The sequence below is a fragment of the Rhinolophus ferrumequinum genome, chromosome 25 (assembly GCF_004115265.2).
Source record: "Rhinolophus ferrumequinum isolate MPI-CBG mRhiFer1 chromosome 25, mRhiFer1_v1.p, whole genome shotgun sequence".
In the NCBI taxonomy this organism is placed as follows: domain Eukaryota; kingdom Metazoa; phylum Chordata; class Mammalia; order Chiroptera; family Rhinolophidae; genus Rhinolophus; species Rhinolophus ferrumequinum.
Genome location: NC_046308.1, coordinates 12,371 through 30,731, shown reverse-complemented (window position 1 = coordinate 30,731; position 18,361 = coordinate 12,371). Strand labels below are relative to the sequence as shown.

General features: G+C 40.7%; 1 protein-coding gene across 1 annotated transcript; it reads left to right on the top strand.

The window, feature by feature from the left end:
* Window positions 1-459: 459 nt before the first annotated feature.
* On the top strand, window positions 460-14,657 carry LOC117017806 (zinc finger protein 268). Its single transcript, XM_033098401.1, has 7 exons — window positions 460-469; window positions 682-746; window positions 4,442-4,642; window positions 10,077-10,203; window positions 10,502-10,597; window positions 13,790-13,818; window positions 14,481-14,657. Exons 2-7 carry the CDS (start codon window positions 714-716, stop codon window positions 14,655-14,657), a joined length of 663 nt encoding a protein of 220 aa, XP_032954292.1. The 5' UTR covers window positions 460-469; window positions 682-713.
* The last annotated feature ends 3,704 nt before the right edge of the window (window positions 14,658-18,361 follow it).

Genomic DNA, 18,361 nt, shown 5'->3' with positions numbered 1-18,361 from the left:
CCCGCAGGGGCGGGGTCCGAAAACCTGGGCCGGGAGAGCCTCAGAGTCCTGGCAGCAGCAGCAGCAACAGCCCCCACCCCCTCCCCGCAGACCTCTGCTCCCTCTGAGCGGCAGAAATTCCCGCAGAGGCTTCTGGGAGTTGTAGTTCTTGCTACCTTCCGGTTTCAATGACGCATTTCCTGTGCGTGCCTGTGTTCCTATCACCGCCATTGGCTCCGCCAGGCCCTCGGATCTTCGTTGTGCAGCCGGGTGCCGTGGCCCCTCGTGGTGACAAACTGGAGTGCTCTGTCCTCATCGTCCCCGGGCCACCGTCGCGCCAGCGCCCAGGCCACCTCAAAGTCAAGACTGAGGAGGAGGCCGATCTGGCTGCTGAGCCCGGAGGTGAAATGGAGGCAGCCGATCTCCCCAAACCCCCGCTGCCCACTCAGGGCTTGAAGGAGCCGGGGAACTGAGTCAAGGCGGCGGGACGGTACGAACCCTTGCGGCCTCACTCCCTCCTGCCGGGCCGTGTGTCGGTGAGGGACGGAGGTCACACCCAGTGTCCTCCCGAGGGAGAGTCTCAGCCGTGGGAAGGGCAGGTGTCGGGGTCCCCGGACCCTCCTCTGGGGGGCAGGAGCGTCCTCCTTCGCGGGGGTGGGTGGGGCAGGGAGCCCGCGCCCCTAACGCTCTCTTCCCCAGCAGCCCTCCCACGGAGAGCACAGACCTGCGTGGGGATGGCCACGAGGGTGCGCACGGCTGCCATCTGGGTGAGTATGGTGTTTTCTCTCATTTCCAGAAAGCTGTCCCTGAACACTGACTGATGTGTACACATTTCCATGTCTTCCCGGCTGATGGAAATGTTGTAAATCTGGGCTGTAAAACCAGCAAATCACTCAGAATCACTGAAGTTAAAAGTCACTCTTCATAGGAGCCTTATTGAGGTCTGATTTGTATACCCTAGAATTCATCCTTTTAAACTGTATCGTTCAGTCAGTTTTAGTCCAGTGGTCCCTCTTTGTAGTGGCCCCCAAGGTTTGTTCCTCACAGGCCTTGAAGGTTCCTGGCTAGAGAGGGAGTGCACTGGGCTGTGAGCCCTGAGGTTCTGCCTTTATTGGGGTCCATGACGGGAGCACCTTGGGTTTCACAGGTTCACTCTTTGTTGGGTCAAGCGAGCAGGTACCATATTTTGACGTGTGTAATACGCTCCTGTGTATAATGCACGCCCATGTTTTTGGCCCAAACTTTCGGGAAACAAATCTTTCACCTTAATTTTTTTATTTTTATTTTATTTATTTTTTTAAAAATTTATTGGGGTGACAATTGTTAGTAAAATTACATAGATTTCAGGTGTACAATTCTGTACTACATTAAAGTTTGAAAAGTTTATAACATAAATAATTGATTTTTATTGTCTTTTAGGTTTACTATCGTTCTGAGAAAAGTTGAACCCTCACCTTAATTTTTTAATTTTAATTTTTATTTGTTTACATATAGGTACTTGTTTTTTGTACTGTAAATGAATTTTAGCATTTATGTTTTAACGTATTATGGTATAAGAAATTTTACATAACAATTACAAAACACAAGAACAGATACAAGGTACAAGAAATTTTATATCCTGGTAACAAGTTTACAATATTTACGCATCCTAGAAGGCCAAGAACACTTTGTTGTTGGTTCAACAAAACCGATTATCATATTCCAGGGTATTATTTTGTGTATGGATATCATTGATTTCTAGAGTTACACTTTTAAATCATAAGAATAAATGAAAGAATTAACATTTATATAGATATGGAATTAGTACTACCTATGTATAATGCACATCCCTATTTTTCCCTCACAAATCTGTGCCAAAAAGTGTGCATTGTACACGGCAAAATACTGTATTTAGATCAACCTGGACTTTATTAAAGGGAAGTTCGTGGGTGAGGCAGTCGGGCTTTCTCTGACTGTGTAGCTGGCCAAGCACATTTTAGGTGGATGTCTTTAAAGTAGATGCTTCAGCCATCAAAAGCTTAATGCAAAACAGTTACAATATAGTAAAAAAAAAGAAAAGAAAAAAAGCTAATTATCAGGCATATGTACCACAAAAGTTGATCTTTGTACGTAATATTTATCAGTGCTTTATTTCTTTCTTTTCTTTTTTTTTTTTTTTTAGAGATTTTTATTTTTATTGGGGAAGGGGAACAGGACTTTATTGGGGAACAGTGTGTACTTCCAGGACTTTTTTCCAAGTCAAGTTGTTGTCCTTTCAATCTTAGTTGTGGAGGGTGCCATTCAGCTTCAAGTTGTTGTCCTTTCAGTCTTAGCTGTGGAGGGCGCAGCTCAGCTCCAGGTCCAGTTGCTGTTGCTAGTTGCAGGGGATGTAGCCCACCATCCCTTGGAGGAGTCGAACCGGCAACCTTGTGGTTGAGAGGATGCGCTCCAGCCAACTGAGCCATCTGGGAGCTCAGCGGAGGCTTAGCTCAAGGTGCAGTATTCAATTTTAGTTGCAGGAGGCGGAGCCCACCATCCCTTGCAGGACTCGAGGAATTGAACTGGCAACCTTGTGGTTGGGAGCCCACTGGCCCATGTGGGAATCGAATCGGCAGCCTTCAGAGTTAGGAGCATGGAGCTCTAACCGCCTGAGCCACCGGGCTGGCCCCTTTATTTCTTTTTATGGCTAAATAACATGCATTTGTATATGTAGATGGACCACATTTTGTTACCCATTCCTCCACTGACAGATGTTTGGATTGTTTCCACTTTTTGGCTATTATGAATAATGCCATCACAAACATTTGCATAACAGGACATACATTTTTCATTCTCTTGGCCAGATACTGAAGAGTGGAATTGCTGGTAATATGAACTCTGGTTAATGTTTTGGGGAACTGCCAAACTGGTTCCAATGTGGTTGCTCCATTTTACATCCCTAAAAGGAACGTAGAAGGGTTAAAGACCCTCACTCCTGCATGTTTTTGTCACATGCTACATGTCTTGGTTGTTGACAACAGCTATCAGTGTCATGTCTTACAGTGTACATAAAACAGTTTTAAAATAACACTTTATTATTACTAACAAGGATACTACATGAAGTCAGTATGTCTTGTAGCTCATTTTTATCCGAAGAATACACAAATACCACATGTTAAGGTCAGTTAGGAAAATTGTCTTTTGTTACTTTTGTTTCTAATTTAATACATGTATTTGTTGACATTTCTTTTCAACTTTAGGCATTGCCCTCACTACTTGTATCATGTAAAGTATTTATGTGATTCCAAAGTAGAAACTGTATAATGGTGCATTAGACCAGCCTGCGGTGATCCTTTCTGCCCTATTCCTTGTCTGCCACAGAGTAACCATTTTTAGTTTCTCGTCCCTGTTGTCAGTGATTCTTTTCAAAATATAAGCACGTGCACACACATACACACGTACCCCTGACCTGATTCATTGCAAAGTTTTGTCAGAAAGCCTTTTTTTCTGCCTCAGCCCTATTTCTAGAGTTCAAGATGCTTTGTCTTAGATTTATATCTTCTATTTTGTGGTTCAAAAAAATGTGTGTAATAAGCTTCCTCTGGATACTTCTCTCTTTATCTCATTCTTCCCCTCCCCCTCCCTCTCTGATTATTTCTCAGATCCTCCTGTTCTGAGAAGCCCACGGCACTGGTAGGTTACTTAGTGACTCTGGGAATATATATTTTTAATCACCTGCCATTCTGAGCCTGAGAAGGGTTATTCAGATTCCACTCAGGGGAGGTGCTGCCCTCTGGGGATGCACGTTTCCTGGTGACTGGAGATGTGCCGTGTGTGGCCCCTCAGAATCTTCCTGCATTTTCCACACTTCCCTGGCAGTTGAATCACAGCTCCCTATATCCTGAGGTTTGTAAGGGGACCCTGTCACCTCGGTTTTGTTTGTTTGTGTGTCTGTTATAGATGTCTTTAACTATTCTGGTAGATCTCTTGTTTTAATTGGGAGTTTTGAGGAGATTGAAAAACCACTGCTACCCTGATCTCATCCTACTCTAAATGTTTTAACAACAAAATGTAATAGTCAGTGAGAGAGGTTAAGTGAATTGTTCGTGGACATCTAAAGAGTGGGAGAAGGAACTTTAACGGAAACAGAGTATTTCATTTAAAATCTACTACTTTTGTGCACCCCATCTGAAACAGTTATTTATTTCTTAGCATTTGGCGTCGCCTTCTTATTTAAGTGGCTTCCCAAATTTGTTTGAATCTCAGGGTGGTTGCTGCACTTTTGGGGTTCCTGGAGCCTTTGCAGAGTCTGGGGAGGGGCACTTCGTCAGTGTGTTGGGTTTTCCATTTTCCTTTTGTCTCAACTCTGCCCCACAGTGGCACAGACCCCAGTCTGCAGAACACCCAGCCTGGCCTCCTGCTTACCAGGTCTCTAACAAAAGAGATGACAGTTGGAGCCCAGAGGATATAGGCTCCCTAAAGTGAGTTTGCTCTGAGCCTACAGGTCCCACCCCTCCAGGAAGGAGACAGTCCATGCGGTAGGATCAGAAGGCTCCACAGTCAGGAATCCATCCTGCGTCAAGGGACCCCTGCCCAGAGCCCCCTCCCTAGAGAACCCCAGCCGAGGCACAAGAGCCTCAGGACAGAGCAGGTCCTAGAGTGGCTGTTTAGTTCCCAGGAGCAGCCGAAAACCGCCACGTCCCAGGTGAGTTGCTTGTTTAGTCCCCACTTCTTCTCTTTCTTCCTTTTATTCATTCATTCATTTTTATGGGGCATGGGATGGGGGTCCTTAGATTGAAGGGTTCAGTTAATCACTCTTCAGTTCAAGGCCTGTTTATCATTATTGGTTCCTGGAAGGGTCCTATCTTCCTTTATTGATGTATTTCCTGGTTGCCCCATACTCCCATTTTCTTTCCACCACCACTCCCAGAATTATTTTGTTTATGTGGATATTGTTTTGTTTATGTTTTTACAAAGTGTGTATCATTATTGCTGTGTATGAACTTTTAATTCAGGCTCATGTGTGCACCTGTGTATCCTGCTACATCACTATGCTTTTCGTTGGACACTGTTTCAGAAGCATCCTGCCTCTTACATCCACCGGCCTGTGTACCATTGCTCTGAGCATCCACTCGCCTCACGCCTCACGTCCTAGGGAAGCATTCACTATTGTTAGTCTCTCTAATTTGAGCCTTTCTGGGGATCCTGTGGCGGCATCTATGGGCTTAGTTTGCATTTCCTGTTGGCTAAGCACCTTTTATCTTGCTTCTTTGAAATTGTCTCACCATTTGTGGATGTTTTCTATTGATTTAAATGATTTTTTAATATTCTGGAAGCTGGTTAGAAGTGCAGACTCTCAGGCCGCTCATCAAACGCCGTTATATCAGATTCTTCATTTTAACAGGTTCAGTGATCCATGCACATTAAAGTTTAAAACAAACTTGGTACCAAATCCATATTCAATTTACTTGGGTGCTTCTTTTACTTCTAGTGTTCTGTTTGGAAAAGTTTCAAACACAGGGAAAAGTTGAAGAGGTTTTACAGTCAACGTCTGTCTTTCCATCACTTATCCATTAATATTTTACCCTCCCTGCTTTTTCACATTATCCATTTTTCCTTCCTTCGATGCATCCATTAACCCATCTTATTTTTGGTGCATTTCTTAATATATTTCGGACATCAGCAAGCCTCCCTCTAAATACCTCAGTGTGCACAGTATTAACTATGGTTCACTATTTATTTACAGTTTTGTTGTTGTTTGGGTTGCCTTTTCATTCTGGGAACACTATCTTTTGACGAACAGATATGTCTAATTTTAACTTATTCTGGTTTATAATTTTTTTCTTTTTTTTTTTGACTATTTTTTTTTTTAATTTATTGGGGTGACAATTGTTAGTAAAATTACATAGATTTCAGGTGTGCAATTCTGTATCACATCATCCAATTTTTTTCTTTTATTGCTAGTGCTTTTTGTGTTCAATTTCAGAACTTTTTTCTTCTCCGAAGCTCATGAAGACATTTTTCTTAGTTATATTTAGCTTTCATATTTAGAGCTACAGTCCATCTTGAGTTAATTTTTTGTTTGGTGTGAGTAAGAGTGAAGATTTCTTTTTTCCACAGAGTTACTTGATTGTCCCCGCCCCATTGAGGCGACTGTTACCTGTGGCTCTGCAGTGGCACCTCTGTTGTGTGTCAGGTGCCTAGAGGTATTGTTTCATAGCTCTTTACTGCTCCACGGCTACTTTTCTACCCCTGTGCCAGTACCCCACTTTCTTTATTGATAATAAGTCTTTATTGATAATAAGATGTTTCTAGTTTTTGGTGATTATGAATGAGATCAATATTTACATATGGGTTTTTGGGTGGAAGTGGGTTTTCAGATCAGGTGGATAAATTAACCTAGGAACAAAATGGCTGGATTGAATAGTAAGACTAACTTTAGCTTTGTTACAAAGTGTCCTCCAGAGTGGCTGCAATTTTACAATCTGTGCAGCAGTGACAGTCCCTGCTGCTCGTAGTCCTAGCCAGTGCTTGGTGGTGTCAAGTTTCTAAAATCTGTGCCATCCTAACAGATGTGAGGTGCTATTTCATTGTGGTTTTAAGTTGCATTTCCCTAATGCCTCGTATTACTGAGCATCTTTTCATATGTGTTTTACTCTCTGTATATCTTTGCTGAAGTATCTGCTTAGATCTTGTTTTCGTGTCTTTTTTTTTTAGAATTCTTCTCATATTCCATATTCAAGACCTTAGGTAGAAAATTTGTAAATATTTTCTCCCAGTCTCTGACTTGTCTTATCATTTTCATACCATCAACGTTCATTGAGCAAGTATTTTAATTTTGATAACGTCCACTTTCTCAATGTTTATTTTTAAAATCATTATGCTTTGGGTGTCGAATCTAACATCTCATTGTCCAAACTAAAGTACACAAATTTTCTCTTAGTTTTCTCTAGAACTTCTGTAGTTTTGGCTTTCATGGTTAAGTCTTTGATCCATTTTTAGCTAATTTTGGTACAGGGTATGGAGTTTTTATCAAGGTTCATTTTTTATGTCTATGGATGTGCAATAGTCCCAGCCCCATTTGTTGAAGAGGTTATTATTTCTCCCCTGAATTGCCTCTGTGTCTTTGTGAAAAGAAATCAGGACACAGTGTTTGTGAGGGTCTATTTCTAGGCTCTCTTTTCTGTTCCACTGATCTTTGTGTGTAATGTTTCACTAGTATTACATGTCTTGATTGTGGAGGAAGTCTTAAAGTATGTAGTAGGAGTGCCCATCTTTCTTCTTCAGAATTGTTTTGGCTATTCCAGTTTCTTTGCCTTTTCATATTAATTATAGAAGAGCTTGCGGATAGCTACAGAAAAACTTGCTATAATTTTAATTGGAATTACAAGTGAATCTGTAAATCAAATTGGGGAGAATTTATAGAATTTACAATACTGAGTTCCTCAATCTATGAACGAAGTGTACCTTTCCATTTTTTAATCTTTCATTTTTTTAAACTATTGTTTGTAGTTTTGACCATATAGATCCTGCACCTACTTATCATCTTAACCATCTGTTCTCAATTTATTTTTTTTTCAATTTTTAAAATTAAATTTATTGGGGTGACGTTGGTTAATAAAATTATATAGGTTTCAAGTGTACAATTATGTAATACATCATCTATATATTGCATTGTGTGTTCAGCACCCAGAGTCAGTTCTCTTCATCACCGTATATTTGAATCTTAACAAATTTTAAGTGAACAATTCAGTGTTATATAAATTCATAATTGCACAACCGTCTCCCCGCCCATCTCCACAACTCCTCACTTTGCACAAATGAAACTCAACACCCATTAAACACTCACTCCCATCCCCCTCGTGTAACCCTGGCACTACCATCTACTTTCTGTCTCTGTGAGGTTGACTGCTCTAGGGACCTCACATAAGTGGAATCATACAGTAGTTATCTTTTTGTAACTGGCTTATTTCATTTGACAATGTCCACAAGGTTTATCCAAATGTAGAAATTGCAGAATGTCCTTCTTTTTTAAGGCTGAATGATAGGTAAGTCCATCGTACGTATGTACCACCACACGCTGCTTTGTCCCACGATGGATGCTATCTGCTCCCACATTTTAGCTGTGGTGAACATGGGTGTAACTATCTCTTTACGGTCCTGCTTTCAATTCCTTTGTGTTTGAGATCTAGTTGGTTTAAGTTTTCTGTTTTCTCACTTATTTTCTGTGTGTTTTTTCTATCCATTTTTGAATGTGGTTTATTGAAATTTCCAACTAGTATTACAAAACTCTGTTTTTCCCTTCAATTCTTTCATCTCCCTTCAATTGCTTCATCTATTTTGTTGATCTGCCATTAGGTGTATAACTGTTTATAATTATTATGTCTTCTTGCTGTATTGAATCTTTAATAATATATAACACCCTTCTATCTTACAACCTTTTTGGATTTGAAGTCTGTTGTGCCCAATGTTGGTGCAGACGCTCCTGCTCGCTTTGGTTCTTATTTGCATGGAATATCTTTATTCTTTCATTTTCAGTCTGTTTGTGTGTTTGGATCTGAAGTGAGTCAATCGTGTAGACAGCATATAGTTGTCATGTTTTTTTAATTCACTCTGCCAATCTTTTTTGATTGAAGAGTTTAATCCATTTACACTTAAAGTGATTACTGAGAAGGAGGGACTTATTTCTGTCATTTTGCTATTTGTTTTCTACATACCTTATAGCTTTTTGTCCCTCAATTCCTGCATTACTGTATTCTGTTGTGTTTACTTGAATCTTTTGTAGTGAAATAGTGCAATTTCTTTCACATTTCCTTTTGTGTAAATTATTTGTGTTTACCATGAGGATTACATTTAACTTCCTAAATTTTTATCACTACAACTTGAATTTCTAGCAACTTAACTTCAGGAACATACAGACTGTACCCCAGGTCTGTCCCCATCCCTTTTGGTTGTTGGTGTCAGAGTTACATTTTTATATATTGTGAGCCAAAAAATACAAACTATTCTAAAGATAATTATTTTAAATGCATTAGTATCTTATAATTATGTGGAAAACAAAATGTGGGGGTACTGTCTGTATTCCATCATATAGTTCACGTCGCTGTCTAGTTCCTCTCCTGTAACCTGCAGGACACTTTTGAGCACCTCTTGCACGGCAGGTCTAGTGAGTGGTAACTCCCTTTTGTTCTTCTGGGGAAAGTCTTAATTTCTCCCTCACATTTGAAGGACAGTTTTGTCAGACAGAGGATTCTTGGTTGACAATATTTTTCTTTTAGCTCTTTGAAAATTTGGGTCCAGAGCCCTCTGGCTCTAAAGGTCCTGATGAGAAATTCGCTCATGATCTTATTGAGGATTCCTTGTATGTCACAGGTCGTTTCTCTTGTGATGCTTTCAAGATTCTCTCTGTCTTCATCTCTAGAAAATTTGATAATAATATGTCTCAGTTTTTGGAGACTTCTGAGCTTCTTGGATATTTATATTCATGTGTTTGGTCAAATTTATGTGTTGTCAGGTTTTTTTCTTAATTTAGCCGTTCTAGTAGGTGTTGAATGGTATCTCATTGTTGTAATTTGTAATTCCCTAGTAATGTATGATGTTGAGTATCTTTTCATATTATTGGCCACTTGTGTATCTTCATGTTCAGATCTTTTCCCCACAAACTGGCCACTACTTAGAGCTATTTATTGCCCTTTGTATTCCACCAAGTTTTGATGTATTTTTTCTCGCGGTGCTCGCTTCTGAAGCACCCTTCCACTCAGCCTGACATTTTCTGTCCTCCTATTCTGTGCCCATGTATGACTCTGTATGTTCTTTCATCTTAGCTTCTCTGTCTCCCATTGCATTTGCATGTATTTAACTCTGCTTTCCTTGGCTGAACACTTCTTGTGAGCAGGACTATTTTATCAACTTTATGTCACGTGCATCTGGCTGAATACCTCGTACCTGGTGTTTTCATATTGAGTGAAAGGCTGACTGATTCTGTGCACATTGATGGGATGTTTCCCAGTAAGTAAATCATGAAATTCTGCTTTTGCCACAAAGTAGAATGTGAATAATGGAACCCCTAGGTAGGCAGTCTGTGTTTCCCACAAACTCAATCAGATACTTGGAGGTTGAATGGGAATGTGCTGTTTCAGGGACCGTTGTCATTCACGGATGTGTGTGTGCACTTTACCTGGGAAGAATGGCAACTGCTGGACGCAGTGCAGAAGCACCTGTACAGGATTGTGACGTTGGAGAATTATGGCCACCTGGTCTCCCTGGGTAGGTGCTGCCTCCCTGAATGGAGTATGCGACCCCCATGCTGCTGCTTGGTTGTCTAAAGCTTGGGGGGCCGGGGTGGGGGGCTTTGTTAAATACTTAGCGATTTTGGACTTGTATTTAGAGGCCAGGTGTTCTTAGCCTCCCTTTGGTGTCAGAACATGCTAGTTCAGTGGTCTTTATGTTGCCAGTACAAACAGGCAGCTTCATCATACTGCCTCTTAACCGAATCCTCCCCGTTCTTCAGAGTCCGAGTCCTATGTGGTTTTGGATCAGGTTGTCTGTGATTTCCCATCCACAGGATATCAACACACCAAACCTGATATCATCCTCAAGTTGGAACAAGAGGGAGAGCAGTGGATGACGCAGTCCCACGTGCCAAGTCAGGGCCAGCCAGGTACGTGACTGTGACATTGAGACTTTTTCCTTCTTATTTAGAATTGGTGTGAATTCCGAAATGACATGCACCTCATGTTTGTACTTCTGTGTCACTGTGACTATTCTCTAAGTTAATTTCCTCTCTGGTATTCTGTTTCCTTCTGACTTTCCCATGGCAGTGGACATTTCATTATGCATCTAAGCAAGCTTTTCCTCTTCACATCTCTCAATATGAGTTTTATATCCCTGTACTTCCTTTCTATTTTTTAAATGATATAATATCTTTAAATCCCTTGCACATATATTCAGTGACAGTCCCCACTTCCTTTCTTCTCACTGGAACCTACCCCTTCCATGTTTCTCCATGCTAATGACTCTGATGCCATCACTGTCCTTTCTAAGTACATCCCTACATCATGTGATAATATCAGCTTTCCTGTCTGGAGCCCCCTCACAGACACCCCACTGCACCCACTCCCACGCAGCATGGCAGTGTGCTTATCCTCTTACTCGATCTGCTGCACTGGCTGTTCCTGAGGCCAGAGGGCTCTTACTTTTATATTCACCACTTTCCTCGTATAGTGTAACTTTTAAAAGACTTCCATTCTGAAGATTGAAGTTCTTTTTTCTCTACTGGTAGTTGGCAGCCCCAGCTCTCTTTCATCTGCCCTTCAGTACTGGGTTTGATTGGGTCATAGGGCATCTCCTTGCATGGACCACTCCCGTGTCTCATTTGGAGAAACTGGAATCATGTCTGCCACATAACAGCTGCTTCTCACCTTTCTGCTTGTCGTTTCTTCATTCTGCTAGTCTTCTAGTTCTTTCTCCCGCTCCTGGGAAGTCAGCTTAAATCTTTATGTGCAGTTATCTTCACTGGTCTTTCTTGCTCTAGTCTGTTAGTCCTCTGGTCCTTTAAGAATAAGTCTTGTATCTTCCCAGCCTCCATCCACAAGGCCAACATTATCTCATTTCTTGACTGTTGTACTCATTACCTAAATTCATTCATTTGTGTTTTCTGTGTTAATTCATCTTGGTGTCACTGGCAGATCTATGTCCCTGAGCACCTGTGTTTCTGTCACAGGCATAGGACACACCAGCCCTTAGTCTTTGTATCAGGAGGATTGTTTCAGCTGCAGTTTTTGATTCATCCTAAATCAGTCTGGTTTGAGGGCAGAGATCAATTTCTCACTGGCCCATTTTCTTGATGGTAACTCTGACTTCAGCACCTTTTTTTCCCTCCCTTTCTTTCTGCACCCCGCCCCACTCTAGTTCAAACCGTTGTTTCTCAGTCTAGTTGTGTAGGACACAGCTCCCTGGCCCATGCTGGTGTTGTGAGCCTTGTGCTCCCCCCTGACTGAAGCAGTCGAGCTAGTTGTCAGTTGGGCGTTCACGGCAGCTCTCGCAGGCTGCCGGCCACGCACGCTGGCCACCAGCCACTCATGACATCACACAGTAGCGCACGGCAGCAAACAGCAGCATACGGTGGCTGCCCACTCACGCTGGCCACCGGCCACTCATGGCATCACACGGTAGCCCGTGGCAGCACACAGCAGCTCACGATGGCTGCCCATTGACGCTGGCCACCAGCCACTCGTGGCGGCACACAGCAGCACACAGCAGCCCACAGCAGCTCACGCTAACCTCCGGCTGCTCACGGCAGCCCAGCTCCAGGGAAAGCTGTTGTTCACAGTCTTAGCTGTAGAGGGCGCAGCTCACTGGCCCGTATGGGAATCGAACTGGCAACCTCAGCGTTAGGACCTGAGCGACTGGGCTGGCCCTTCAGCACCTTTTTTTTTTTTTTTTTTAAACTTATTTATTTCAAGTGTGTTTTTATAGGATCCATCAGCTCCAAGTCAAGTAGTTGTTTCAATCTACTTGTGGAGGGCGCTGCTCAGAATGGCCCATGTGGGGATCGAACCGGCAACCTTGTTAAGAGCACTGCGCTCTAACCAACTGAGCTAACTTGCCGCCCCTTCAGCACCTTTTAACAGCCAGTGACCCTCCCTCACAAGCTGTTGTGATAGTAAGAAGTGCCCAAATTTATTTCTCAGTGCACCTGGGAAGGGAGGTACAACCCCCAACTGGGAACTGATGTTTGGGAAAATATAACTTGGAGGTTGTGTACAAAGTGAATAAGAGGGATCAGATTTGGGCGGCAGGGAAATTGCAATGATGCAGTGCCATAGTCACCTGTCTCCACTCCCGACCTGCAGCTGTGTCCTCATCACACCCTTTTCTGTTCAGCACTTTGGTTAGCTCCTTGCTTTAGGACTTCCGGGCTGTGCCTGAGGACCTAGTCCATCTGTTGTTCCCAATCTACTTTGTATCTTTGGCTTTGGGGATTTTCTTTTATGTTTAAAAAGTACCCATCCCCCTCTTTTTTTGCTGTCCCATCAGAGAAAACCACTTTCATCTCTTGGCTATTTCTCTCTGGGTATTTGCCCCCATGTATGCAAATAACCAGCCTATTCTATTGCACCTTGATTTTTACCCCCAATGATGATGATTCAGTATAGAAGCATGAAGATTTAATGCTTTTTCACACCCTCCTTATCTCTGCCCACACCCCCAACATTCTAATAAAGTTGCTTCATACTTTTGGTTAGATTTGTCCTGAGATTTTACATCTTTATGACTGTAATTTCTATTCACAGATAAATCATGCAACTATACAGTGGGTAGTTTTTGTTCATAAAAAATTTGTTTTGTCTTGAATTGTTTTATCAGGCCAATTTTCCCTGTTCTTGTAATTAATACAATTATCATTAATTTAACCTCAGACTCTTTTTCACGTGTCTATTCTGTTGGTACATTCAGTGAAATCAGTAATTCTGCCAATTTCATTTTCCTGTGTCTTTTGACTTGCTCCAGTGTAAACTAGTTTCAAGACCTGGATGTACAGTTTTTTTCCTGGAGTGTCCTATCAGATTTGGCTTTCTGTATTTATTCTGTCATCTTTTTTTCTTGGTTTGTTTTATTGGCGCACCTCTTCAAGTTGCTTCCTGTAGCAGGGTGCATTCATATAAATTTTGAGACCTGGGCCTCTGAAATGTTTATACTTTACTCCTGAATGTCCTTGTTTTCTCTTCTCTAGTGATGTTAATGAGAAATCAGATGCCGTGATAAATTTTGTTCCATTATATGCATCTTTGGTTGTTGTTTTGTTTGTTTGTTTCTCTGGAAGCTTTTACTAGCTTATTTCTGTTCTCAGTATTCTGGAACATCACAATGATGTTTCTGGTGAGTTTATTTTCATCAATTTGTCTGGGTAGTCATTAGAACTTTATTCCTAAGAGGACTGTGAACTAATTTGCAATGTTTTCTGCTGTTCTGAGCTTGGCAGTGTTTTGCACATAATAGTTATTTAAGAATTATTTATTAAATGAATGTAATGCTTAGACATTCCATCCATCCTCTATATTTTGCTCATTTTTCCTTTAGCCTATTTTGCTTTCTTTACCCATTATGCAAACCTTTTAAACTCAAAACCATGTTTAATTACTATCAGTTCCCTTTGCCTGTCTTTATTCTTAGTTTTGCTCTGTTTTTCCCAGTGCTCAGGAGTTTGGGGGCATGTGCAGAGATTTTACTTATATTCAAATCTGATATCTGAAACTAAAATAACCCCATGACATTGCATTTTTAAGGCAATTTTATGCTATACCAGAATCATGTTTTTTTTTTTTTTTACCCCAAAAACTAGAATAGATTTTTACTGAATAGTGGTATATCTGATGGTATATGTGTCTTTTTCTTTTTTTTTTTTAATTTATTGGGGTGACAATTGTCAGTAAAATTACATAGATTTCAGGTGTACAATTCTGTATCACATCATCTATAAATTACATTGTGTGTTCACCACCCAGATGTTTTTATTTATAACACATTATTTTAATTTTTAGACAAAGTCTGGGAAATGGAGAATCACATGGAATGGCCTCAGGGAAATCAAGGCAAGTTGGGAAGTTCAGCAAAACACTGTGAACACACTGCATTTGGAAAACTATGTCTTCTTACTACAGATTCTGTTTCCTCAAGACAAAAGCTTTATAAATATGACACACATGGAAAGAGTTTGAGATATAGTTTAGATTTCGGTAGTAATTATGCTGGAAAGAATCCTGATGGGTTGCATGTACAACGGGAGTCATTCCAACATTCTAAACATGAACAAACTGTTATTGGAATAAAATACTGTGAAAGTAATGAATCTGGAAAAATTGTCAAAAAGAGGTCACCACTCATCTACCAACAAGTGTATATGGACAGAAATGCCTTCAAATGCAGTTACTGTGGGAAGGTCTTCAGCAGCAAGTCAACCCTGGTAGTCCATGAGCGAACTCATGCAGAAGAGAAAACCTACAAATGTAATGGATGTGAGAAAGACTTCAGCAGCAAAGCCTGCCTCACTGCACACCAGAGAACTCATGCAGAAGAGAAATTGCATGAATGCAGTGAATGTGGGAAAGCTTTCCCTTTCAATTCACAGCTCATTATACATCAGAGAATTCACACAGGTGAGCACCCCTATGACCAGGTTGTTTCACACTACAGATCCCATTCAGGTCAGAAACCCTATGGGTGTAATGATTGTGGGAAAGCTTTTGGGTTGAAGTCACAGCTCATTATACATCAGAGAATTCATACAGGAGAGAAACCCTTTGAATGCAGTGAATGTCTGAAAGCCTTCAATACAAAGTCAAACCTTCTGGTACATCAGAGAACCCATACAGGGGAGAAACCCTATAGTTGTAGTGAGTGTGGGAAAGCCTTTACGTTCAAGTCACAGCTCATTGTACATCAGGGAACACACACTGGGGTAAAACCTTATGGATGTAACCAGTGTGGAAAAGCCTTCAGTTTGAAGTCACAGCTCATTGTACATCAGAGAAGTCACACAGGTGTCAAACCCTATGGATGCAGTGAATGTGGGAAAGCCTTTAGGAGCAAGTCCTACCTCATTATACACATGAGGACTCATACAGGAGAGAAACTTCATGAGTGCAATGAATGTGGGAAATCCTTCAGTTTTAATTCACAACTCATTATACATCAGAGGATTCACACAGGAGAAAGCCCGTATGAATGCCATGAGTGTGGGAAAGCCTTTAGTCGGAAATATCAGCTCATTTCCCACCAGAGAACTCATGCAGGAGAGAAGCCCTATGAATGCAGTGACTGCAGAAAAACTTTTGGGTTGAAATCACAGCTCATTATACATCAGAGAATTCATACAGGAGAAAGACCCTTTGAATGCAGTGAATGTCTGAAAGCCTTTAATACAAAGTCAAACCTTCTGGTACATCAGAGAACCCATACAGGGGAAAAACCCTATAGTTGTAGCGAGTGTGGGAAAGCCTTTACGTTCAAGTCACAGCTCATTGTACATCAGGGAACACACACTGGGGTAAAACCTTATGGATGTACCCAGTGTGGAAAAGGCTTCAGTTTGAAGTCACAGCTCATTGTACATCAGAGAAGTCACACAGGTATCAAACCCTATGGATGCAGTGAATGTGGGAAAGCCTTCAGGAGCAAGTCCTACCTCATTATACACACGAGGACACATACAGGAGAGAGACCACATGAGTGCAGTGAATGTGGGAAATCCTTCAGTTTCAACTCACAACTCATTGTGCATCAGAGGATTCACACAGGAGAAAATCCATATGAATGCAGTGACTGTGGTAAAGCTTTTAATAGGAAAGATCAGCTCATTTCACATCAGAGAACTCATGCAGGGGAAAAACCTTATGGATGCAATGAGTGTGGCAAAGCTTTTAGCAGCAAGTCTTACCTCATTATACACATGAGAACTCATTCTGGAGAGAAACCATACGAATGTAACAAATGTGGGAAAGCCTTCATTTGGAAGTCACTGCTCATTGTACATGAGCGAACTCATGCAGGGGAAAATCCTTATAAATGCAGTCAGTGTGAGAAAGGCTTCAGTGGAAAATTACGGCTTCTTGTACATCAGAGAATGCATGCAAGAGAGAAACCCTATGAATGCAGTGAGTGTGAAAAAGCCTTCATTAGGAAATCTCAGCTCATTGTACATCACAGAACTCATTCAGGGGAGAAACCCTATGGATGTAATGAATGTGGAAAAACCTTCTCTCAGAAGTCAATTCTCAGTGCACATCAGAGGACTCATACGGGAGAGAAACCCTGTAAGTGCACTGAATGTGGAAAAGCCTTTTGTTGGAAGTCACAACTCATTATGCATCAGAGAACTCATGCAAATGAGAAACACATTGATGAATTAAATGTCAGAAACTTTCTCTCAAAAGTAAATTCACAGGAAATACCAGCAAAGTGATATAGAAGGGAAATTCTGTAAATGGAATCATCTCATATGCCAGAAAACTCGTACTGAACAGAAACCTTATAAGCTCATAGCATTTTGAAGGACATGCACAGAAAGTTGTTTTTACATGTAAAAGAACATATTAGTAAACACACACAGGAACTTCATGAATTCATGTTTATACAGGTGAGGAACCACATGGATGAAACGAATGTTGGAAAGCTTTCTTTTAATATGATAAAATTCTCAAAGAAGAAATTCCATAAAGCAAGTGAATATAGAATACACTTCTTTGAAATTCATATTTTATTAAGTACTTGGATTTGTATGGGAGAAAATATAAAACCAGTGAGTGTCAGAATTGTCAAAATTAGAAAAATTTTAGGTATCAGAAGCTTATATTGTGGGTAAACCATGCTATAAGTTAGGGGAAGTCTTTATCTAGAAATGACAAAGCTTTGCCAAAAAAATATTAATAAATAAAGGAGGATTTTTAAAAGTGTCAAATGATGTAAAGCCTCAGTAGCAAGTTTCCCTTCACTGTTACTAATTTTGAAAAATAACTTACAAGTTATTTTAAGGAAAATATGTTCCAGATATTCCAGACTTTTATGAAAAGATTGGAGAACATACTGAAGTATAAATATGTTCATAATAAAAATTTTTTTTGTTTGTTTTTGTTTTATTTAAGAACGTAAAAGTAATCTGGGTGAGAAACACATCACAAGATTTCCAGGGATGTTTAGATGTTGTCTTTCTCTGTACTACTGTATGAATTGTGTGTAGATTGGCATTTTACTTATCAATGCCACATATGGTAGACATAGTACATACAGTATCATTTCTCAGGGATTTGTAACTCTGCATACAACATTCCTAATAAATGCAATTTTTAACTAGAATAATATAACTTATTAAAAATACATTTTAGCAATAGGTGTCTTTTCTATGGGTTTGTACCTTTTAGTTATCTGTATTAATATGGTGCACATTTCATTCTGCCCTAACTGGTTAGATCATCCTGTTTTCGTAAGAGTAACACCCACTTACAGAGTATGCATTCATGATGGGGCCATCATTCAAGTTGCCCTGCCAGGGACGTGGCATTATCACCAAAGTGGGCTGAGGTACTCCGGACTTTTAAGTTTTTAATGGACTTCTTAAGTACAGAAAAGCAAGCTGAGCTTTTGCTCTCTGATGGCATCTTGCTACAGTTACAATTATTAATTAGTCCCTTCTATGTATATTATCCAGTATAGCTTTAGCTGTTGTCATTTTTAATTTTAGTTCACTTAGCTGTTAGGTGTGTTTGTAATACATTTCAGTGATGCTGGAATATGTACATGTAATAGACAGTGGTGAGAAATCATTCTGCCAGTTGCTTATTTACAGTCAGTTTTCTTCCCAACCTCACCAATTTCCTTACATGAATGAGCACTAATCTGGAAAGAGTTGGGTCCCTGGATTAGGAGT

Excerpts from the sequence above, each read along its gene's own strand:
- LOC117017806 (XM_033098401.1), top strand. The coding sequence starts at position 714 with ATGGCCACGAGGGTGCGCACGGCTGCCATCTGG. Across the intron at positions 10,598-13,789 it reads GCCAAGTCAGGGCCAGCCAG|TATTCTGGAACATCACAATG; the intron begins GTACGTGACTGT and ends TTCTGTTCTCAG. Across the intron at positions 13,819-14,480 it reads ACATCACAATGATGTTTCTG|ACAAAGTCTGGGAAATGGAG; the intron begins GTGAGTTTATTT and ends TTTAATTTTTAG.